We start from the raw sequence: 22,806 nt of genomic DNA, 5'->3' as shown, positions 1-22,806 counted from the left end.
GGGGGGCTATGGAAGGGCTGGGGGGGGTCTATAAGGGGGGGTTTATGGGGGAGGGTCTATAAGGAGGGTCTATGGGGGGGTGTCTATGGGGGGGTCATTTGAGGGGGGTCTATAATGGGGTTCTATGGGGGGGGTCTATATGGGGGGTACATGGGGGGAGTCTATAAGGGGGGGTATATGGGGGGGGTCTATAATAGGGTTCTATGGGGGGTGTCTGTAAGTGATGGTCTATAATGGGGGTCTATAAGGGGGTCTATGGGATGGGGGTCTATAAGGAAGGTCTATGGGGGGAGTTTACAAGGGGGGGTCTATATGGGGAGGTCTATAATGGGGTTCTATGGGGGGGTCTATAATGGGGTCCTATGGGGGAGGTCTATATGGGCTGGTCTATATGGGCTGATCTATAATGGGGTGTCTATGGGGTGGGGTCTATAATGGGGTTCTATGGGGTGGGGGTCTATAATGGGGTTCTATGGGGTGGAGGTCTATAATGAGGGTCTATGGGGGGGTCTATAAGGAGGGTCTATGGGGGGGTCTATAATGGGGTTCTATGGGGGGGTCTATAATGGGGGGGTCTATAATGGGGTTCTATGGGGGGGTCTATATGTGGGGGTCTATGGGGGGGTCTATAATGGGGGGGTCTATAATGGGGTTATATGGGGGGGTCTATATGTGGGGGTCTATGGGGGGGTCTATAATGGGGGGGTCTATAATGGGGTTCTATGGGGTGGGGTCTATAATGGGGTTCTATGGGGTGAGGGTCTATGGGGGGGTCCTGGGGGGCCTATGGGGGGGGGTCTATAATGGGGTTCTATGGGGTGGGGTCTATAAGGAGGGTCTATGGGGGGGTCTATAATGGGGTCCTATGGGGGAGGTCTATATGGGCTGATCTATAATGGGGTTCTATGGGGTGGGGTCTATAATGGGGTTCTATGGGGGAGTGTCTATAAGTGGGGTCTATAAGGGGTGGTCTATAATGGGGTTCTATGGGGTGGGGGTCCATAATGGGGTGTCTATGTGGGTCCCTGTGTGTCCCCCTTTATGGCTGTCCGTCCTCCTCCCAGCAGGGGGCGCCGTTGGGTCCCTTTGTATCCGGGCGCTGGTTGAGTCCTCCAGGCCTCCACGAGGCGGCCACAGGTAAACCCGGAAGTGAATGAAACCAAGGTTAAAGGTCAAAGGTCAATGCGATGAGGATCACTTCCGCCGTAGGCCGGATGTTGGGCTCGGTGCTGTGGGGGGGGCCCGACGAGGTGGAGGCCGCCATCTTGGCGGCGGAAGAGGCGGCTGTTGAATGGGGGTCAATGGAGGCGGAGGAGAGAGCACAGAGACTGGAGTGGTGAGCGCCTCACTTCCTGTCACGTGATCGCTTGAACTTCCGGCCACATGAAGTGAACTTCCGGTCACGTGACACGATCCCTTGTCTCCTATAGGCTGGCCGAGGAGCTGGAGCGGAAGGCGGAAGTGGTGGCGGAAGTGGAGGCCGTCGCTATGGGGCGGCCATGTTGGGCCGGGGCCGGAAGTGACGTCGATTTGGGGGTCAGGATGATCCGGGCGGCGGCGGCAGCCATTACTGCCCCTCCCCCACAGCTGGAAGGGAGGGGGGCCAGGGGTGAGGAGGGGGAGTTCAAAATGGCGGCGGTCACGTGATCAGGGGTGAGGAGGGGGGGGGGCAAGATGGAGGCGGTCACGTGATCATGGGTAAGGAGGGGGGGGCAAGATGGCGGGGGGTCACGTGATCAAGGCCCCTCCACCAATAGCTGGATGGAGGGGGATTCAAGATGGCGGGGGTCACGTGATCAAAGTCCACCAATAAGTGGAAGGGAGAAGGGTGCAAGATGGCGGTGGTCACGTGGTCAAGGGTTTTCCACCAATAGCTGGAAGGGATTGGATTAAAGATGGCGGGTGATCACGTGATCAAGGCCCCTCTAGCAATAGGTGGAAGGGAGGCAAGATGGCGGGTGGTCACGTGATCAGAGTCCCTCCACCAATAGCTGGAAGGGATGGGATTCAAGATGGCGGGTGATCACGTGATCAAGGTCCCTCCACCAATAGGTGGAAGAGATGGGAGGCAAGATGGCGGTGATCACGTGATCAGGGCTCCTCCCCCAGGAAGGGGACAAGATGGCGGTGATCACGTGATCAAATTCCCTCCACCAATAGCTGGGAGGGATAGGAGGCAAGATGGCGGATGGTCACGTGATCAGAGCCCCTCCAATAGCTGGAAGGAGGGGAGGTTCAAGATGGCGGAGGGTCACGTGGTCAGGGCCCCTCCCTCACTGCTGGAAGGGGGGGAAATTCAAGATGGCGGAGGGTCACGTGATTAGGGCTCGTCGACCAATAGCTGGAAGGAGGGGGGTTCAAGATGGCGGTGGTCACGTGGTCAGGGCCCCTCCTTCACAGCTAGAAGGGGGGGGGGGGAAATTCAAGATGGCGGGCGGTCACGTGATCAGCGCCATAAGGTAATAGGGGAAGGTCCTGGCAGGGCACTAAAATCCCCTTTTATTTCCCCCCCCCCCCCCAGGAGTGATGGCGCTGGTGGTGACCCCCCCATGTTCCATAACGGGGCTGATATGGAGGCTGGCACCAATGCTGGCCGGGGGTGAGTGGGGGGGGGGGCTCAATATGGGACCCCCCATTGATTTAAAGGGGGGGGGCTCAATATGGACCCCCCCATTGATTTAAAGGGGGGGGCTTAATATGGACCCCCCCATTGATTTAAAGGGGGGGGGCTCAATATGGACCCCCCCATTAATATAAAGGGGAGGGGGCTCAATATGGGACCCCCCCATTGTTATAAAGGGGGAGGGGATCAATATGGGACCCCCCCATTGATTTAAAGGGGGGGGGCTCAATGTGGACCCCCCCATTGTTATAAAGGGGGGGGCACAATATGGGAACCCCCATTAACATAAAGGGGGGGGGGCTCAATATGGACCCCCCCATTGATTTAAAGGGGGGGCTCAATATGGACCCCCCCATTGATTTAAAGGGGGGGGGCTCAATATGGGACCCCCCCATTGTTATAAAGGGGGGGGGCTCAATGTGGACCCCCCCGTTGATTTAAAGGGGGGGCTCAATATGGACCCCCCCATTGATTTAAAGGGGGGGGATCAATATGGACCCCCCCATTGATTTAAAGGGGGGGGGTTATAATTGGGGGGGGGTCCTCTATTGATTGGGGGGGCGGTCACTGAAGCCCCCCCCCTTTTTGTTGTCAATGGGGCTTCATTAGCAATAATGGGGGGGGGGTTACAATTGGGGGGGGGGGGGGCTATAATTGGGGGGGGTCTCTATTGATTGGGGGGGGGCTATAATTGGGGGGGGGTCTCTATTAATTGGGGGGGGTTCTCTATTAATTGGGGGGGTTCTCTATTAATTGGGGGGGGGGGGTCACTGAAGCCCCCCCCCCCCCATAATAGGTAACACAGCCGTGGTGCTGCTGCCCCCCCCATCGGAAGCGGCCTTAGGAGCGCTGCTATTGGCTGAGATGGCGACGTTGGGGGGGGGTCCCATTAAATCGGGGGGGGGTCCCATTAATTTGGGGGGGGGTCCCATTAAATCGGGGGGGGGTCCGCTCCCCCCCGGGGTGTTGAATGTAGTTTGCTGTGCCCCCCCCCTCCCACGAACCCTCTGCTCCCATCGAGCCGTGAGACACGTGCTGCTATTGGGGGATGGGCAGGTAAATAACGACCCCACCCCACCACAAAGACCCCCCCCCATATAGCCCCCCATATTGCCCCCATTACCCCTTATTACCCCCCATGGACCCATATTACCCCCCACGACCCCTTATTACCCCCCACGACCCCATATTACCCCCCCATGGCCCCATATTGCCCCCCCCCCCCACCCCCCCATAGGACTTAATGGCCCCCCACGACCCCATATAGCCCCCCTATATAGCCCCCCTATATAGCCCCCCACGACCCCATATTGCTCCTCCATGTTGCCCCCCCCCACGACCCCCTATTGCCCCCCCATAGGACTTAATAGCCCCCAATGTCCCCATATTGCCCCCCCCTATAGGACTTAATGGCCCCCCATGACCCCATATTGCCCCCCCACGACCCCATATTGCCCCCCCCCATAGGACTTAATGGCCCCCCACGACCCCGTATAGCCCCCCCATAGGACTTAATAGCCCCCCACGACCCCATATAGCCCCCCTATATAGCCCCCACGACCCCATATTGCCCCCCCACGACCTCTTATTACCCCCCATGGCCCCTTATTACCCCCCCACGACCCCATATCTCCCCCCCCCCGCCCCATAGGACCCCATTGCTGTGCCCGGTGTATCCCGGGGGGGCCCATTGCTGTCCCTATACCGGGGGGGTCGCACCGTCGTCATCGTCCTGGACTCCGCTGACCTGGACAGCGCCGCCGCCGCCATCGTGGGGGGGGTCGGGACCCCCACGGCTTTGGTGGGGGGGGGTTCTTGGGGGGGGTTTGGGGGGGTCCTGGGGGTTCCTGGGGGGGGGCTGTGGGGTTTGGGGGGGTTTTGGGGGGGTATTGGGGGGGCTTAGGGGTGCCATAGGGGGTCCTGGGGGGGGGCTGTGCGGTTTGGGGGGGTCCTGGGGGGGGCTGTGGGGTTTGGGGGGGTCCTGGGGGGGTATCAGGGGGCTTAGGGGTGTCATAGGGGGTCCTGGGAGGGGGGCTGTGGGGTTTGGGGGGTCCTGGGGGGGTCTTGGGGGGCTTAGGGGGGTCATAGGGGGTCCTTGGGGGGGGGCTGTGGGGTTTGGGGGGGCTTATGGGGGTCATAGGGGGTCCTGGGAGGGGGGCTGTGGGGTTTGGGGGGGTCCTGGGGGGGGGATGTGCGGTTTGGGGGGGTCCTGGGGGGGTCTTGGGGGTCTTAGGGGGGTCATAGGGGGTCCTGGGGGGGGGGGCTGTGGGGTTTGGGGGGGTCCTGGGGGGGTCCTGGGGGGGGGATGTGGGATTTGGGGGGGTCCTGGGGGGGTATTGGGGGGGCTTAGGGGTGTCATAGGGGGTCCTGGGGGGGGGGGCTGTGGGGTTTGGGGGGGTCCTGGGGGGGTCCTGGGGGGGGGATGTGGGATTTGGGGGGGTCCTGGGGGGGTATTGGGGGGGCTTAGGGGTGTCATAGGGGGTCCTGGGGGGGGGGGCTGTGGGGTTTGGGGGGGTCCTGGGGGGGTCCTGGGGGGGGGATGTGGGGTTTGGGGGGGTCCTGGGGGGGTCTTGGGGGGCTTAGGGGGGTCATAGGGGGTCCTGGGGGGGGGGGCTGTGGGGTTTGGGGGGGGTCCTAAGGGGGTCATGGGGGGCTTGGGGGGGGGGCTGTGGGGTTTGGGGGGGCAGGCTTAGGGGGTTCATAGGGGGTCCTGGGGGGGGGCTGTGGGGTTTGGGGGGGGGTAATTGGGGGGGGGTTTAAGGGGGGGCTTGGGGGGGTCCTGTGGGGTTTGGGGGGGGTCTTAAGGGGTTTGGGGGGGTCATGGGGGGGGGAGACTGTGGGGTTTGGGAGGGGGGTAATTGGGGGGGGGTCTTGGGGGGTAATTTGGGGGGGGTCTTAGGGGGGAGATTGGGGGGTCCTGGGGAGGGGCTGTAGGGTATGGAGGGGGTCTTGGGGGGCTTGGGGGGGTCCTGGGTGGGGTAATTTGGGGGGGGACTTGGGGGGGTCATGGGGGGGGGGGACTGTGGGGTTTGGTGGGGGGTCCTAAGGAGGGTCTTGGGGGGGTCCTGGGGGGTCCTGGGGGGGGATTCTGGGGGGCTTGGGGGGGGCAATTGGGGGGAGGGTCATAAGGGGGGTCTTAAGGGGGGGCTTGAGGGGATCCTGGGGGGTAATTGGGGGGGTCTTAGGGGGAAGATGGGGGGGTCCTGGGGGGGGGCTGTGGGGTTTGGGGGGGGGGGTAATTTGGGGGGGGTCCTAAGAAGGGGGTTGGGGGGCTGTGGGGTTTGGGGGGGGCTTGGGGGGTCTGGGGGCGTGTCTGGGGGTCTTGAGGGTGGTCCTGAGGGGGGAGTTCTGGGGGGCTTTTGGGGGGGTAATTTGGGGGGGGGTCCTAAGGAGGGTCTTGAGGGGGCTTTTGTGGGGTCCAAGGGGGGGCTGTGGGGTTTGGGGGGGGGGGGTAATTGGGGAGGGGGTCCATGGGGCAATTGAAGGACCCAGGGGGGTATTTGAGGGGGGGTCCTGGGGGCAATTGAGGGTCCTGTGTGTATTTGAGGGGGGGTCCCAACATGTCCCCCCCCCCATTAGTTCCTGGGGGCAATTGAAGGACCCAGGGGGTATTTGAGGGGGGGTCCTGGGGGGGCTGGGGGTATTTGAGGGGGGTCCATGGGGCAATTAAGGATCCTGTGTGTATTTGAGGGGGGGTCCCAACGTGTCCCCCCCCCCCTTAGTTCCCATGGGGGTTATTTGAGGGGGGGTCCCAACGTTTCCCCCCCTTTCCCCATTAGTTCCAATGGGGGTTATTTGAGGGGGGTCCCAACGTGTTCCCCCCCCTCCCCCCCCATTAGTTCCCATGGGGGTTATTTGAGGGGGGGTCCCAACGTTTCCCCCCCCCCCCATTAGTTCCTATGGGGGTTATTTGAGGGGGGGTCCCAACGTGTCCCCCCCCCCATTAGTTCCCATGGGGGTTATTTGAGGGGGGGTCCCAACGTGTGTCCCCCCCCCCCCATTAGTTCCTATGGGTGTTATTTGAGGGGGGGTCCCAACGTGTCCCCCCCCCCATTAGTTCCCATGGGGGTTATTTGAGGGGGGGTCCCAACGTGTCCCCCCCCCCCCCATTAGTTCCCATGGGGGTTATTTGAGGGGGGGTCCCAACGTGTCCCCCCCCCCCCCATTAGTTCCTATGGGGGTTATTTGAGGGGGGGTCCCAACGTGTCCCCCCCCCCCCCATTAGTTCCTATGGGGGTTATTTGAGGGGGGGTCCCAACGTGTCCCCCCCCCCATTAGTTCCCATGGGGGTTATTTGAGGGGGGGTCCCAACGTGTCCCCCCTCCCCCCATTAGTTCCTATGGGGGTTATTTGAGGGGGGGTCCCAACGTGTCCCCCCTCCCCCCATTAGTTCCTATGGGGGTTATTTGAGGGGGGGTCCCAACGTGTCCCCCCCCCCATTAGTTCCTATGGGGGTTATTTGAGGGGGGGTCCCAACGTGTCCCCCCCCCCATTAGTTCCTATGGGGGTTATTTGAGGGGGGGTCCCAACGTGTCCCCCCCCCCATTAGTTCCTATGGGGGTTATTTGAGGGGGGGTCCCAACGTGTCCCCCCCCCCATTAGTTCCTATGGGGGTTATTTGAGGGGGGGTCCCAACGTGTCCCCCCCCCCCCATTAGTTCCCATGGGGGTTATTTGAGGGGGGGTCCCAACGTGTCCCCCCCCCCCCCATTAGTTCCCATGGGGGTTATTTGAGGGGGGGTCCCAACGTGTCCCCCCCCCCCCCATTAGTTCCCATGGGGGGGCTGCGTGGTGCTGGTGCAGGAGGGGCTGGAGGCCGCATTGACCCGCCGGCTGCGGGATCGAATGGGGGGGGTGAGGGGAGGAGACCCCCGGGACCCCCCCCCACAACTGGGACCCAGACCCACAACATGGGGACATATGGGGAGCAGCGTGGAGGAGCTGGTGGGGGAGGCCCTGCAGGAGGGGGCTCAGGTAAGGGGGGGGGATATATGGGGGGGGTTATGGGGTTGTTATGGGGTTCTATGGGTCTATGGGGTTTTTATGGGTGGGGGGAGATATATGGGGTGGGGGGCGGCTATATAGGGGTGGGGGGTCTATGGGGTTGTTATGGGGTGGGTCTATGGGGTATTTATGGGGTTGGGGGAGTCTATGGGGTTGGGAGGGGGGTTTATGGGGTTGGGGGATCTATGGGGTTCTTATGGGGTGGGCGGGGGGTCTATGGGGTTGTTATGGGGTTGGGGGAGGTCTATGGGGGTCTATGGGGTTTTTATGGGGTTGGGGGGGGTCTATGGGGTTCAGGAGGGGGCTCAGGTGAGGGGGGGGTATGGGGTTGTTATGGGGTCTATGGGGATATGGGGTTTTTATGGGGTGGGGGGGGAGCTATGGGGGGCTATGGGGTTTTTATGGGGTTGTGGGGGGTCTATGGGGTTGTTATGGGGTGGGGGTGGGGGTCTATGGGGGTCTATGGGGTTGTTATGGGGTTCTATGGGTCTATGGGGTTTTTATGGGGTGGGGTGGGGGTCCTATGGGGTTTTTATGGGGTTGGGGGGGGTCTATGGGGTTGGGGGGGGATATATGGTGGGGGGCTATGGGGTTGTTATGGGGTTGGGGGATCTATGGGGTTTTTATGGGGTTGGGGGGGTCCTATCGGGCTTTATTGGGGTAGGGAGGGGTCTATGGGGTTTCTATGGGTCTATGGGGTTTCTATGGGGTTTCTATGGGTCTATGGGGTTTCTATGGGGTTTCTATGGGTCTATGGGGTTTCTATGGGGTTTCTATGGGTCTATGGGGTTTCTATGGGATTTCTATGGGTCTATGGGGTTTCTGTGGGGTTGGGGGATATATGGGGACATATAGGGAGCAGCGTGGAGGAGATGGTGGGGGAGGCCCTGCAGGAGGGGGCTCAGGTAAGGGGGGGTATGGGGGGGGTTATGGGGTTCTATGGGTCTATGGGGTTTCTATGGGGTGGGGGGAGGTCTATGGGGGTCTATGGGGTTTTTATGGGTTGGGGGGGGTATGGGGGGGGGGGGTTATGGGGTTTTTATGGGGTGGGGTGGGGGTCCTATGGGGCTTTTATGGGGTTGGGGGGGGTCTATGGGGGTCCTATGGGGTTTTTATGGGGTTGGGGGGGGGTTATGGGGGTCTGTGGGGTTTTTATGGGGTTCTATGAGGTGGGGGGGGGTGTATGGGGGTCTGTGGGGTTTTTATGGGGTTCTATGGGTCTATGGGGTTTCTATGGGGTGGGGGGGGGTCTATGGGGGTCTGTGGCGTTTTTATGGGGTTGGGGGGGGGGTCTATGGGGTTTTTATGGGGTGGGGGTGGGGGTCTATGGGGTTGTTATGGGGTTCTATGGGTCTATGGGGTTTTTATGGGGTGGGGTGGGGGTCCTATGGGGTTTTTATGGGGTTGGGGGGGGGGGTCTATTGGGGTCTATGGGGTTTTTATGGGGTGGGGGGGGATATATATGGGGGGGATATGGGGTTGTTATGGGGTTGGGGGGGGTCTATGGGGTTCAGGAGGGGGCTGAGGTAAGGGGGGGGGAATGGGGGGGGTTATGGGGTTCTATGGGGTTGTTACGGGGTCTATGGGGTTTTTATGGGGTGGGGGGGGGATATATATGGGGGGATATGGGGTTGTTATGGGGTTGGGGGGGGTCTATGGGGGTCTATGGGGTTGTTATGGGGGTTGGGGGGGGTCTATGGGGGTCTATGGGGTTTTTATGGGGTTGGGGGGGTCTATGGGGGTCCTATGGGGTTGTTATGGGGTTGGGGGGGGGGTTTATGGGGTTTTTATGGGGTTGAGGGGGGTCTATGGGGTTGGGGCGGGTGTCTATGGGGTTTTTATGGGGTTTTTATGGGGTTGGGGGGGGGGTTTATGGGGTTTCTATGGGGTCTATGGGGGGGTCAATGGGGTTTTATGGGGTTGGAGGGGTCTATGGGGTTTTTATGGGGTTGGGGGTGGTCTATGGAGTGGGGTTGGGAGGGGATATATGGGGTGGGGAGGGGGGTTATGGGGTTGTTATGGAGTGGGGGGTCTATGGGGTTTTTATGGGGTTGGGGGGGTCTATGGGGTTGGGGGGGGTTATGGGGTATTTATGGGGTGGGGTGGGGGTCTATGGGGTTCTATTGGGGTGGGGGGGTCTATATGGGGTGGGGGGGGGGCTATGGGTTTTTATGGGGTTGGGGGGGGGGTCCTATGTGATTTTATTGGGGTGGGGGGGGGTCTATATGGAGTGGGGGTTTATGGGGTGGGGGGGTCTATGGGGTTTTTATGGGGGGGGATATGGGATTTTATGGGGGGGGATATATGGGGTGGGGGTGGGGTCTATGGGGTTTTTATGGGGGTGGGGGGGGTCTATGGGGTTTTTATGGGGTTGGGGGGGGGTCTATGGGGTTTTCAAGGGGGGATTCTATGGGGTTTTTAAGGGGGGGACTATGGGGCTTTTATGGGGGGGGCCCTATGGGGTGGGGGGGGGTCTTACGAGGGGGGGGGCACAGAGATGGGGGTGTATTGTGGGGGGTGTAAGTGACTTTGGGGGGTCAATGTGGGGGGTCTCAGCCCCATATAAAGGTGTGGGGGGGGGTCACTCATTGTTCTCTCTATTCCCCCCCCCATAATAAAGGTGTTCCAGGCTCCGTTACCCCCCCACCTGACCCGGGGGGGGCGGTTTTACCCCCCCACGTTGCTCACGGGGGTGGCCCCAACATCACGGTGCCTGCGGGAGAGGGTGGGTCATATGGGGGGGGGGCTAAAATGGGGGGGGGTCCTAAAGGAGGGGGGGTCCTATGGGGTTAAAAGGGGGGGGGTCCTAAAAGAGGGGGGGTCCTGTGGGGCTAAAATGGGGGGGTCCTAAAAGAGGGGGGGTCCTATGGGGATAGAATGGGGGGGGTCCTAAAAGAGGGGGGGGGTCCTAACATTGGGGGGGTCCTATGGGGTTAAAATGGGGGGGTCCTAAAAGAGGGGGGGGGTCCTAACATTGGGGGGGTCCTATGGGGTTAAAATGGGGGGGGTCCTAAAAGAGGGGGGTCCTATGGGGTTAAAAGGGGGGGGGTCCTGACATTGGGGGGGGGGGCTAATAAGGGGAGGGGTCCTAAAAGAGGGGGCGTTCTATGGGGTTAAAATGGGGGGGTCCTAAAAGAGGGGGGGTCCTATGGGGCTAAAATGAAGGGGGGTCCTAAAAGAGGGGGGTCCTATGGGGTTAAAATGGGGGGGGTCCTAAAAGAGGGGGGGTCCTATGGGGTTAAAAGGGGGGGGGATCCTGACATTGGGGGGGCAATAAAAAGGGGGGGGGGTCCTAACAGTGAGGGGGGGGCTAAAAAGGGGAGGGGCAGCCCTGGGGGGGTCCTATGGGGTTATTATGGGGCTGGGGGGGGTATCCTGTGGGCAGGGAGTGTTGTTCTTATAGGGCTATGAGGTAGGTCCTGTAGGGCTGTGGGGCTGTTCCTATAGGGCTATGGGGTGGGGTTCCTATAGGGCTATGGGGCTGGGGGGGCGGGGTTCCTATAGGGCTATGGGGTGGGGTTCCTATAGGGCTATGGGGCTGGGGGGGCGGGGTTCCTATAGGGCTATGGGGCAGGTCCTATAGGGCTGTGGGATTCCTATAGGGCTATAGAGCAGGGGGGTGGTTCCTATAGGGCTGTGGTGCTGTGGGATTCCTATATGGCTATGGGGCAGGGTGTTGTTCCTATAGGGTTGTGGTGCTATGGGGCAGGCCCTATAGGGTTGTGGGATTCCTATATGGCTATGGGGCTGTGGTGTTGTTCCTATAGGGCTATGGGGCGGGGGGGGGGGGGGTTCCTATAGGGCTGTGGGATTCCTATATGGCTATAGGGCAGGGTGTTGTTCCTGTATGGCTGTGGGGCAGGGTGTTGTTCCCATAGGGCTATGGGGCTGTGTGATTCCTATAGGGCTATGGGGCAGTTCCTATATGACTATAGGGCCATGTGCCCCATATCAGGTTATGGGTCCCCTATTGGTTCTGCTCCCCTTCCGCTGCCCCACTGACGCTGTGTCTATGGGGCTGTGGGGGGGTTCCTATATGGCTATAGGGCAGGGGGGTTGTTCCTATATGGCTATGGGGCAGGTCCTATAGGGCTGTGGGGCAGGGGGTTGTTCCTATAGGGCTGTGGCGCTATGGGTCAGGCCCTATAGGATCCCTGCCCCACACCAGGTTATGGGTCCCCTATTGGTTCTGCTCCCCATCCGCTGCCCCACTGACGCCGTGTCTCTCAGCTCCCGGCTGCCCCACGTCGCAGCCGCCTCCGTGTGGGGCCAAGATGGCGGCCAGGCACTGAGCGTGGCCGAAAGGTGACCTTTGACCTCTCCCTTGACCCCTGTGACCTGTGACCCTTGACCCCTGTGACCTCTGACCCCGTGACCCTTGACCCCACATCCTGACCCCATGACCCTTGCCCGTTCCCTTACCCCATGACCTCTGACCCCTTGACCCTTGACCCCAGATGCTGACCCTGTGACCCCTGACCCTGTATCATGACCCCATGACCTCTGACCCCATGACCCCTGACCCCAAATCATGACCCCTGACCCCATCCTGACCCTGTGAACTCTGACCCTGTGACCCTTGACCCCACCTCCTGACCCCGTGACCCCTGACCCTATAACCTTTAACCCCATCCCCTCTTGTTCCCTGTCTTCTGCCCCCATGACCCCTAACCCTAATCCCTTGACCTTGTGACCCCTGACCTTGTGACCTCTGACCCTTTGACCTGTGACCCCTTGACCTTGTGACCCCTGCACACTGACCTTACGACCCCTGACCTTGTGACCTATGATCCCTGACCTTGTGACCCCTGACCCATGGCCTTCTGACCCCTGACCTTGTGACCCCTGACCCCTGACCTTGTGACCCCTGACCCCTGACCTTGTGACCCCTGACCCCTGACCTTGTGACTCCTGACCTTGTGACCCCTGACCTTGTAACCTCTGACCCCTGACCTTGTGACCCCTGACCCCTGACCTTGTGACCTCTGACCCCTTGACCTTGTGACCCCTGCGCACTGACCTTATGACCCCTGACCTTGTGACCTATGATCCCTGACCTTGTAACCTCTGACCCCTGACCTTGTGATCCCTGTCCTTCTGACCCTGACCCCTGACCTTATGACCTCTGACCTTGTGACCCCTGACCTTGTGACCCCTGACCTTGTGACTCCTGACCTTGTGACTCCTGACCTTATGACCCCTGACCTTGTGACCCCTGACCTTGTGACCTCTGACCCCACAGGCTGCCCGTGGAGCTGGTTTGGCTGAACGCCCTGAACCTGTTGGACCCCGTGGGGGGATGCGGGGGGGGGGGAGAGGATGGAGCTGAGGTGGGGGGGGGAAATATGGGGGGGGGGGGGTGTCACATGGGGGGGGGTCAGATGTGGGGCAGATGGGGGGGGTGGGGGGGTCAGATGGGGAGATATGGGGGATGTGGGGGCAGATATGAGGGGTAGGGGGGAGATATGGGGCAGATGTGGGGGCAGATATGGGGAGGAGATATGGGGGGTGGGGGGGCAGATATGGGGGGCGGGGGGATATGGGGGGGCAGATATAGAGGTTGGAGGGGCAGATATAAGGGGTAGGGGGAGGGAGATATGGGGGATGTGGGGGCAGATATGGGGGATGTGGGGTGTGGGGGTGGCAAATATGGGGGGTGGGGGGGCAGATATGGGGGGGCAGATGTGGGGGGTGTAAGGGTAGATATGGGGGGGAGATATAGGGGGTGGGGGGGCAGATATGGGGGGTGGGGGGGGCAGATATGGGAAGGAGATATGGGGGGTGGGGGGCACAAATGGGGGGGAGGTATGGGGCGCAGATGTGGGAGGTGGGGGGGGTCAGATGAGGGGGGAGATATGGGGGATGAGGGGGGAGATATGGGGGATGGGGGGACAGATATGGGGGGTAGGGGGGGAGATATGGGGGGGAAGATATAGGGGGGAGATATAGAGTGTGGGGGGGTCAGATGGGGGGAGATATGGGGGTATAGGGGCAGATATGGGGGGTGGGGGGGAGATATGGGGGGTAGGGGGACAGATGGGGGGCAGATATGGGGGGTGTGGGGGCAGATATGGGTAGTGTGAGGGCAGATATAAGGGGTAGGGGGGGAGATATGGGGGGAGATGGGGGAGATATGGGGGTTAGGGGGGGAGATATGGGGGTGGGGGGGTCAGATGGGGGGGGCAGATATTGGGGGTGGGGGGAGGGAGATATGGGGGGGGCAAGATATGGGGGGTGTGGGGGCAGATATGGGGGGTAGGGGGGGAGATATGGGGGGCAGATATGGGGGGTGGCAAATATGGGGGATGGGAGGGCAGATGTGGGGGGTGTGGGGGTAGATATGGGGGGGAGATATGGGGGGTGGGGGGAGGGAGATATGGGGGGGCAAATATTGGGGGGGGACAGATATGGGGGGCAGATATGGGGGGCAGATGTGGGGGGTGGGGGGGTAAGGTGGGGGTGGGAGATGGGGGTGGGGGGGGAGATATGGGGGGGCAGATATGGGGGGAGATGTAGGGGGTGGGAGGGCAGATATGGGGCAGATGTGGGGGGGGGGGGGCAGATATGGGGGGTGGCAAATATGGGGGATGGGGGGGAGGTATGGGGGGGCAGATGTGGGAGGTGGGGGGGTCAGATGTGAGGGCAGATATGGGGAGGAGATATGGGGGTGGGGGGGCAGATATAAGGGGTAGGGGGAGGGAGATATGGGGGGGCAAGATATGGGGGATGTGGGGGCAGATATGGGGCAGATGTGGGGTGTGGGGGGGGCAGATATGGGGGGTGGGGGGGGCCAGATATGGGGTTGGGGGGGGGTCTGGGGGGGGAAATAAGGGGGGGGCTAAAATGGGATTGGGGTCTAGATTGGGATTGGAGGATTGGGATTGGGGGGGGGGGCACAGACCCTAACCCCCCCCCCCATTTTAAAGGCAGTGATGGAATTCACTCGCCCCCCCTGGGAGCCCCCCCAAGATGGAGGGGAGGAGGAGGAGCCCCCCCCTGAGATGGTCCTACATGAGGAGATCAGGTAATGGACCCCCCCCCCCAAATAACCCCCCCACCCCCATAAAGGAGATGGAACCCAAACATGGACCCCACCTAAACATAGGACCCCCCCAAACCTGAGACCCCCCCCCCCTTAAATCTGGGACCCCCCCCTTAAACCTGGGACCCCCCTTTAAACCTGGGACCCCCCCCCATTAAACCTGGGACCCCCCCAAACATGGGAACCCCCCCGCAAACCTGGGACCCCCCCAAACATGGGAACCCCCCCGCAAACCTGGGACCCCCCCAAACATAGGACCCCCCCCTTAAGCCTGAGACCCCACCTTTAAACCTGGGACCCCCCCATTAAACCTGGGACCCCCCCCAAACATGGGATCCCCCCATTAAACCTGGGACCTCTCAAACCTGGGACACCCCCCTTAAACGTGGGAACCCTCCTTAAACCTGGGACCCCCCCCCATTAAAACCTGCCCCCCCTTTCAAACCTGGGACCCTCCCTCAAACCTGGGACCCCCCCCTTAAACCGGGGACCTCCCCTTAAACCTGGGACCCCCCATTTAAACCTGGGACCCCCCCCCAAACCTGAGACCCCCCCTTAAACCTGGGACCCCCCCCTTTAAACCTGAGACCCCCCCCTTAAACCTGGGACCCCCCCTTTAAACCTGGGACCCCCAATCAAACCTGGGACCCCCCCCCTTAAACCTGGGACCCCCCCCCTAAGACCTCCCCCCCCCTTTCAAACCTCCCCCCCCCCCCAAACATGGGACCCCTTCCAGACCTGGGACCCCCCCTTAAAACCTTGGCACCCCCCTCTTAAACGTGGGACCCCCCATTTAAACCTGGGACCCCCCCCTAAACCTGGGACCTCACTCAATCCTGAGACCCTCCCTTAAACCTGGGACCCCCCACTTTAAACCTGGGACCCCCCCCCCAAACATGGGACCCCCCCATTAAACCTGGGACCTCCCCTTAAACCTGGGACCCCCCCATTAAACCTGGGACCCCCCCCCCTAAAACCACCACCCCCCCTTGCAAACCTGCCCTCCACCCCCAAACCTGGGACCCCCACCAAACATGGGACCCCCCCTTAAACCTGGGACCCCCCCCTCAAACCTGGGACCCCCCCTTAAACCTGGGACCCCCCTTTAAACCTGGGACCCCCCCTCAAACCTGAGACCCCCCCTCTTAAACCTGCCCCCCCCCCCCTTCAAACCTGGGACCCCCCCAAACATGGGATCCCCCCATTAAACCTGGGACCTCCCCCCAAAGACCCCTCTCAAACCTGGGACACCCCCCTTAAACGTGGGAACCCTCCTTAAACCTGGGACCCCCCCCCCATTAAACCTGCCCCCCCTTTCAAACCTGGGACCCTCCCTCAAACCTGGGACCCCCCCCTTAAACCTGGGACCCCCTTTAAACCTGGGACCCCCCCCCCATTAAACCTGGGACCCCCCCAAACATGGGAACCCCCCCGCAAACCTGGGACCCCCCCAAACATAGGACCCCCCCCTTAAGCCTGAGACCCCACCTTTAAACCTGGGACCCCCCCATTAAACCTGGGACCCCCAATCAAACCTGGGACCCCCCCTTTAAATCTGGGACCCCCCCCAAACATGGGACCCCCCCATTAAACCTGGGACCCCCCCCATTAAACCTGGGACCCCCCCCTAAAACCTCCCCCCCCCCTTTCAAACCTGCCCCCCCCCCCAAACCTGGGACCCCCCCCCAAACATAGAACCCCCCCCTTAAGCCTGAGACCCCTCCTTTAAACCTGGGACCCCCCCTTAAACCTGGGACCCCCCCCTAAAACCTCCCCCCCCTTTCAAACCTGCCCTCCCCCCCCCCAAAACATGGGACCCCCCCTTAAACCTGGGATCCCCTCCCTAAACATGAACCCCCCCCTCCTCCCAAACGTGGCCCCCCCCCTTTCAAACCTGAGACCCCCCCTCCTTAAACCTGGGACCCCCCCCTTAAATCTGGGACCTCCCCCCCCATTAAAGAGCAATTATGGGGACCCCATTTAAAATAACCCCCCCCCCCCCCCCCCAGTGACCCCCCAGCTGCCATTGCGGACCCCAAAGATGTCGCTGCTGCCATTGGGAAGGCACGGAGTGCAGTGGGGGGGTGAGAATTGGGGGGGGGGCATTAATGGGGGGCAATGGGGGGGCAGTGAATGGAGGCCAATGGGGGGCAATGAATGGGGGGGGCAATGAGGGGCAATGGGGTCCAATGGGGGGGGGGCAGTGAATGGGGGCCAATGGGGGGTCATTGGGGCAATAGAGGGCAATGGGGGGGGGGGCAATTTCAGGCTATGGGGGGGCAATGGGGGGGGTCATTGGGGCAATAAGGGGTAATGGGGGGCAATGGGGTGGGGCAGTGAATGGGGGCCAATGGGGGGGCAATGAGGGCCAATGGGGTCCAATGGGGGGGGTGGCAGTGAATGGGGGCCAATGGGGGCGATGAATGGGGGGCAATGGGGGGGTCATTGGGGCAATAGAGGGCAATGGGGGGGCAATGGGGGGGGCAATGGGGGGGGGGGCAGTGAATAGGGGCCAATGGGGGCAATGAATGGGGGGCAATGGGGTCCAATGGGGGGGGGCAATGAATGGGGGGCAATGGGGGGTTATTGGGGCAATAAGGGGTAATGGGGGGCAATGGGGTGGGGCAATGAGGGGGGGGCAATGGATGGGGGGCAATGAGGGGCAATGGGGTCCAATGGTGGGGGGGGCGGTGAATGGGGGCAATGGGGGCAATGAATGGGGGGCAATGGGGGAGGTCATTGGGGCAATAAGGGGGAATGGGGGGCAATAAGGGGCACTGAATGGGGGCCAGTGGGGGGCAATGGGGGGGGGGGGCAGTGAATGGGGGCCAGTGGGGGAGGGGGCACTGAATGGGGCCCAATGGGGGGGCAATAAAGGAGGGGAGCAATGGGGGGGGGGCATTGAATGGGGGGCAATGAGGGGGGGGGCAATTTGGGGCACTGGGGGGGCAATAGAGGGCAATGGGGGGGTCATTGGGGCAATAGAGGGCACTGGGGGGTCATTGGGGCACTGGGGGGTCAATGGGGGGGTCAATGTTGTGCCCCCCCCCTCATTTTAACCCCCCCCCCCCCCATAGGTGGGCCGCGCTCCCGGGGCGGCTCCGTGCTCGGGTGCTGAGGGGCGGAGCTTCGGAGCTGGGGGGCGGAGCCAACCGCAGGATGGGGGCGGAGCTACGGCGGTGGGCGGGGCGTGTGGAGATGGGGGGCGGAGCCGTGAAGGTGGGCGGGGACCAATGGGAGAGGGGGGAGGGTGGGGCGGGGGGCGGGGCTTGGGTGTGATTGGGTGGGGGGAGAGAAAGGGGCGGGGCTAAGGGGGGTGAGGGCGGAGCTAAGGGGAAAGGGGTGGAGCCAATGAATGAATGGGGGCGGGGCTTAGGGAAGGGGGTGGAGCGAATGAATGAAGGCGGGGCTTAGGGAAGGGGGTGGAGCCAATGAATGAATGGGGGCGGAGCCTCGGTGAAAGAGCCAATGAATGAATGGGGGCGGGGCTTAGGGAAGGGGCGGAGCCAATGAATGGATGGGGCCGTGGTCTGACCGAGGGGGCGGGGCTAAATGCGATGTGGGCGTGGCCAAGCATTTGTGGGCGTGGCTTATCTTGCTGTTTTCCCGCCAGGAAGTGCCCTGGGGGCGGGCCGTGGTGACCCGACTTCCGGTGGGGGTGGTGGGCGTGGCTTGGAGCGGGCCCCGCCCCCTGAGGCGGGTCCTGGAGCTGATCCCACCAATCCTGGCCCTGGGAAATGGCGCCATCCTGTTGGCTCCGCCCACCGGCCTTGGCCCCGCCCACCAGCTACGGAAGGTGGGGCCCCCCCCAATGGGGCACTATGGGACCCCATAACCCCCCATTCCCCATAGGGACCCCATTATATCCCCTATATCCCCCCCATACCCATTAAGAACCCCCCCCCCATTGCTTCCATGGACCCAAAGTGACCCCAATTGGTCACTATGGGACCCCAGTCCCTATAGGGACCCCCTTATACCCCCTATATCCCCCCATACCCATTAAGACCCCCCCCATTCCCATTCCTATAGCCTCTATGGACCCCAAATGAGCCCCCCCCCCCTCAATGGGGCACTATGGGACCCCATAACCCCCCAGTCCCTATAGGGACCCCCTCATACCCCCTATATCCCCCCCATACCCATTAAGAACCCCCCCATTCCCATTCCCATTGCCTCCATAGACCCAAAGTGACCCCCCTCCACCCACAATGGGTCACTATGGGACCCCATAACCCCCCAGTCCCTATAAACACCCCCCTTAGACCCCCTATAACCCCCCCATACCCATTAAGAACCCCCCCCATTCCCATTCCTATAGCCTCTGTGGACCCAAAATGAGCCCCCCCCCTCTCAATGGGTCACTATGGGACCCCATAAGCCCCCCCCCCCCTTTTCCAGGCATTGCTGGCTGCAGGGCTGCCCGGGGGGGTCTTTTCTGTGCTGCCGGGGGGGACTGAGGACCCCATAGAGCTGCTGGAGCCCCATTGCCTCGATGCACTGTGGATATGTGGGGGGGGCACGGTAATATATGGGGGGGGGGGATGGGAACCATCAATGGGGGGGGTTGGGTGGGGATTGAGGTTCTATGGGGGGGGAATGGGGGTCTATGGGGGCGGATTTGGGGGTATTGGGGGGGATTGAGGGTCTATGGGGTGGGATTGGGGGTCTACGGGGGGGGGAGGGGTGGAATGGGGGTCTATGGGAGAGATGGGGGGGGATTGGGGTGTATAGGGGGGCATGGGGGTCTATGGGGGGGATGAGCGGGGGATTGAGGGTCTATGGGGGGGTGGGGGGGGAATGGGGGTCTATGGGGGCAGATGGGGGGGCTGGGGGTCTATGGGGGGGGATTTGGGGGGGGATTGAGGGTCTATGGGGGGTTAGGGGGGTAAAGGGGGGTATTGAGGGTCTATGGGGTGGGTGGGGGGCTAATGGGGGGGGGGTGGGGGTCTGTGGGGGTGGATGGGGGGGATTGAGGGTCTATGGGGTGGGTGAGGGGGTAATGGGATGGATTGAGGGTCTATGGGGGGGGATTGGGGGTCTATGGGGGGGATGTGGGGGGAATGGGGATCTATGGGGGAGATTGGGGGGGATTGAAGGTCTATGGGGGGGAATGGGGATCTATGGGGGGGTATAGAGGACACAGAAGGGTCTATGGGGTGGGGGGAGGACTAAGAACCTGGGGGTCTCTGGGGGTGTGGGGGGGAAATAAGGACACTGAGGGGTCAATGGGGGAGGTGGGGGGTCTCCCAGCCCCTATATGACCCCTAACCCCCCCCATCCCCCCATAGGCCTCGCTGTCTGCCCCCTCGTGGCGCCCCCCCCGCCTTTGGGTCCCCCATTGGGGTCTATTGGGGGGTCCTGAAGTGGATTCAGAGCCCCCCCCCAGCGCCCGCTACGAGCTGGAACTGCGCTGCACGCGGCGCCGCTGCCTTTATATACCGGGATGGGGGGGCGGGGCTTAAAGACACTCATTAAGCCACGCCCCCTCTCGTAGCCCCGCCCCCTTTTCCACCAAACCACGCCCCTTTTCTATTAAGCCACGCCCCCTTTTCTAATAAACCGCTCGCCTTTATTAAACCACGCCCACTTTCTATTAAACCCCGCCCCTTCGCTCTGATTGGCTGCGTCTCTTTGTCCTCCTCGCCGCGTGGGGGCGCTCTTCCGGTCTCTCACACTTCCGCTTCCGGGTGGGCGCTCTACCCCGCCCCTTTAAGCCCCTCCCCCTCCCCACTCTATGGCCCCCCCCGGAGCGCTGCACGTAAGTGAGGGGTCTCTCCCCCCCCCCAAATAACCATCTAACCGTGATGACGTCATCATGACGTCACTAACCCCCTCCCCCCCCCCTCACCCGAGGTCCTCCAGGTGATCCCGCCGCTCTTCGCGACTCTATGGTTACTGGCTGCTCCCCCTCCCGCCGGCGCATGCGCGTTTGAGTTCGACCCCGTCGGGAGCGGTTTCGGGGCCCGGCTCGATGCGTTGGTGAGGGGGGGGGGCACAGAGACCCCCCCAATTTAAAGGGACCCAACCCAATTTAATGGGACCCCCCCCAATTTAAAGGGACACAACCCAATTTAATGGGACCCCCCCCAATTAAAGGGACCCCCCCAATTTAAAGGGACACAACCCAATTTAATGGGACCCCCCATTAACATGGACCCCCCCCAATTTAAAGGGACACAACCCAATTTAATGGGACCCCCATTAACATGGACCCCCCCCATATTAAAAGGGACCCCCCCCTCAATTAAAGAGACCCCCCCCCATAATTAAAGGGACCCCCCCAAATTTAAAGGGATCCCCCCCATTATAAGGGACCCCCCCCAATTTAAAGGGGCCCCCCCATTATGAGGGACCCCCCCATATTAAAAGGGAACCCCCCAATTTAAGAGACCCCCCATTATAAAGGACCCCCCCCATATTAATATGGACCTCCCCATAATTAAAGGGACCCCCCCCAATTTAAAGGGATCCCCCCATTATAAGGGACCCCCCATATTTAATGGGACCCCCCCAATTTAATGGGACCGCCCCCAATTTAATGGGACCCCCCCCAATTTAAAGGGACACAACCCAATTTAATGGGGCCCCCCATTAACATGGACCCCCCCCAATTTAAAGGGGCCAAACCCAATTTAATGGGACCCCCATTAACATGGACCTCCCCCATATTAAAAGGGACCCCCCCTCAATTAAAGAGACCCCCCCCCCATAATTAAAGGGACCCCCCCATATTAAAAGGGACCCCCCCAAATTTAAAGGGATCCACCCCATTATAAGGGACCCCCCCCAATTTAAAGGGACCCCCCCATTATGAGGGACCCCCCCATATTAAAAGGGAACCCCCCAATTTAAGAGACCCCCCATTAACATAGACCCCCCCCCCAAATTAAAGGGACCCCCCCATTTTAAAGAGACACACCCCAATTAATGGGACCCCCCCCATATTAAAAGGGACCCCCCCTCAATTTAATGGGACCCCCCCCTATTTAAAGGGGCCCCCCCTTAATTTAAAGGGACCCCCCCCACAATTTAAAGGGACCCCCCCAATTTAATGGACCCCCCCCAATTTAAAGGGACACAACCCAATTTAATGGGACCCCCATTAACATGGACCCCCCCCATATTAAAAGGGACCCCCCCCTCAATTAAAGAGACCCCCCCCCCCATAATTAAAGGGACCCCCCCATATTAAAAGGGACCCCCCCAAATTTAAAGGGATCCCCCCCATTATAAGGGACCCCCCCCCAATTTAAAGGGACCCCCCCATTATGAGGGACCCCCCCATATTAAAAGGGACCCCCCCCTCAATTTAAAGAGACCCCCCATTAACATGGACCCCCCCCCAAATTAAAGGGACCCCCCCATTTTAAAGAGACACACCCCAATTAATGGGACCCCCCCCATATTAAAAGGGACCCCCCCTCAATTTAATGGGACCCCCCCCTATTAAAAGGGACCCACCCCATATTAAAAGGGACCCCCCCCAATTTAAAGGGACACAACCCAATTTAATGGGACCCCCCCAATTTAAAGGGGACCCCCCATTAACATGGACCCCCCCCCAATTTAAAGGGACACAACCCAATTTAATGGGACCCCCATTAACATGGACCCCCCCCAATTTAAAGGGACACAGCCCAATTTAATGGGACCCCCACAATTTAATGGGACCCCCCATTAACATGGACCCCCCCCAATTTAAAGGGACCAAACCCAATTTAATGGGACCCCCCCTCAATTAAAGGGACCCCTCCCAATTTAATGGGACCCCCCCAATTTAAAGGGACCCCCCCATATTAAAAGGGACCCCCCCAAATTTAAAGGGATCCCCCCCATTATAAGGGACCCCCCCCAATTTAAAGGGACCCCCCCATTATGAGGGACCCTCCATATTAAAAGGGAACCCCCCAATTTAAGAGACCGCCCATTATACGGGACCCCCCCCATATTAATATGGACCCCCCCATAATTAAAGGGCCCCCCCCAATTTAAAGGGAGCCCCCCATTATAAGGGACACCCCATATTTAATGGGACCCCACCACAATTTAAAGGGACACCCCCATATTAAAAGGGACCCCCCCAATTTAAAGGGATCCCCCCATTATAAGGGACCCCCCCCAATTTAAAGGGACCC

At 60.9% G+C, this 22,806-nt stretch overlaps 1 protein-coding gene across 8 annotated transcripts; it reads left to right on the top strand.

The window, feature by feature from the left end:
- The first annotated feature begins 989 nt into the window (after positions 1–989).
- LOC107307486 (aldehyde dehydrogenase family 16 member A1-like) lies at positions 990–20,288 on the top strand. Of its 8 annotated transcripts, none has more exons than XM_085533795.1 (16): positions 990–1,137; positions 1,210–1,336; positions 1,431–1,609; positions 2,522–2,599; positions 3,420–3,679; positions 4,275–4,424; positions 7,426–7,596; positions 10,247–10,351; positions 11,795–11,931; positions 12,869–12,956; positions 14,553–14,650; positions 16,678–16,752; positions 17,746–17,887; positions 18,282–18,464; positions 19,070–19,192; positions 19,960–20,288. In XM_085533795.1, exons 1-16 carry the CDS (start codon positions 1,005–1,007, stop codon positions 20,131–20,133), a joined length of 2,223 nt encoding a protein of 740 aa, XP_085389921.1. In that variant the 5' UTR covers positions 990–1,004; the 3' UTR covers positions 20,134–20,288. The 8 variants fall into 8 exon arrangements, with proteins under 8 accessions (XP_085389921.1, XP_085389920.1, XP_085389922.1 ...); XM_085533794.1 differs by having other exon boundaries at positions 7,393–7,596; XM_085533796.1 differs by lacking the exons at positions 11,795–11,931; positions 12,869–12,956 and having other exon boundaries at positions 7,393–7,596.
- The last annotated feature ends 2,518 nt before the right edge of the window (positions 20,289–22,806 follow it).

The sequence above is a fragment of the Coturnix japonica genome, unplaced genomic scaffold (assembly GCF_054131305.1).
Source record: "Coturnix japonica strain WE unplaced genomic scaffold, WE-NBRP24 Scf063, whole genome shotgun sequence".
In the NCBI taxonomy this organism is placed as follows: domain Eukaryota; kingdom Metazoa; phylum Chordata; class Aves; order Galliformes; family Phasianidae; genus Coturnix; species Coturnix japonica.
This window is presented reverse-complemented; position numbering and strand designations above follow the sequence as displayed.

Bases quoted from the DNA above. Each gene is read 5' to 3' on its own strand.
- LOC107307486 (XM_085533794.1), top strand. From the start codon at position 1,005: ATGGGGTGTCTATGTGGGTCCCTGTGTGTCCCCCTTTATGGCTGTCCG. The intron at 1,138-1,209 runs GTAAACCCGGAA...CTTCCGCCGTAG, and splicing joins CCTCCACGAGGCGGCCACAG to GCCGGATGTTGGGCTCGGTG. The intron at 11,932-12,868 runs GTGACCTTTGAC...CTGACCCCACAG, and splicing joins GCACTGAGCGTGGCCGAAAG to GCTGCCCGTGGAGCTGGTTT.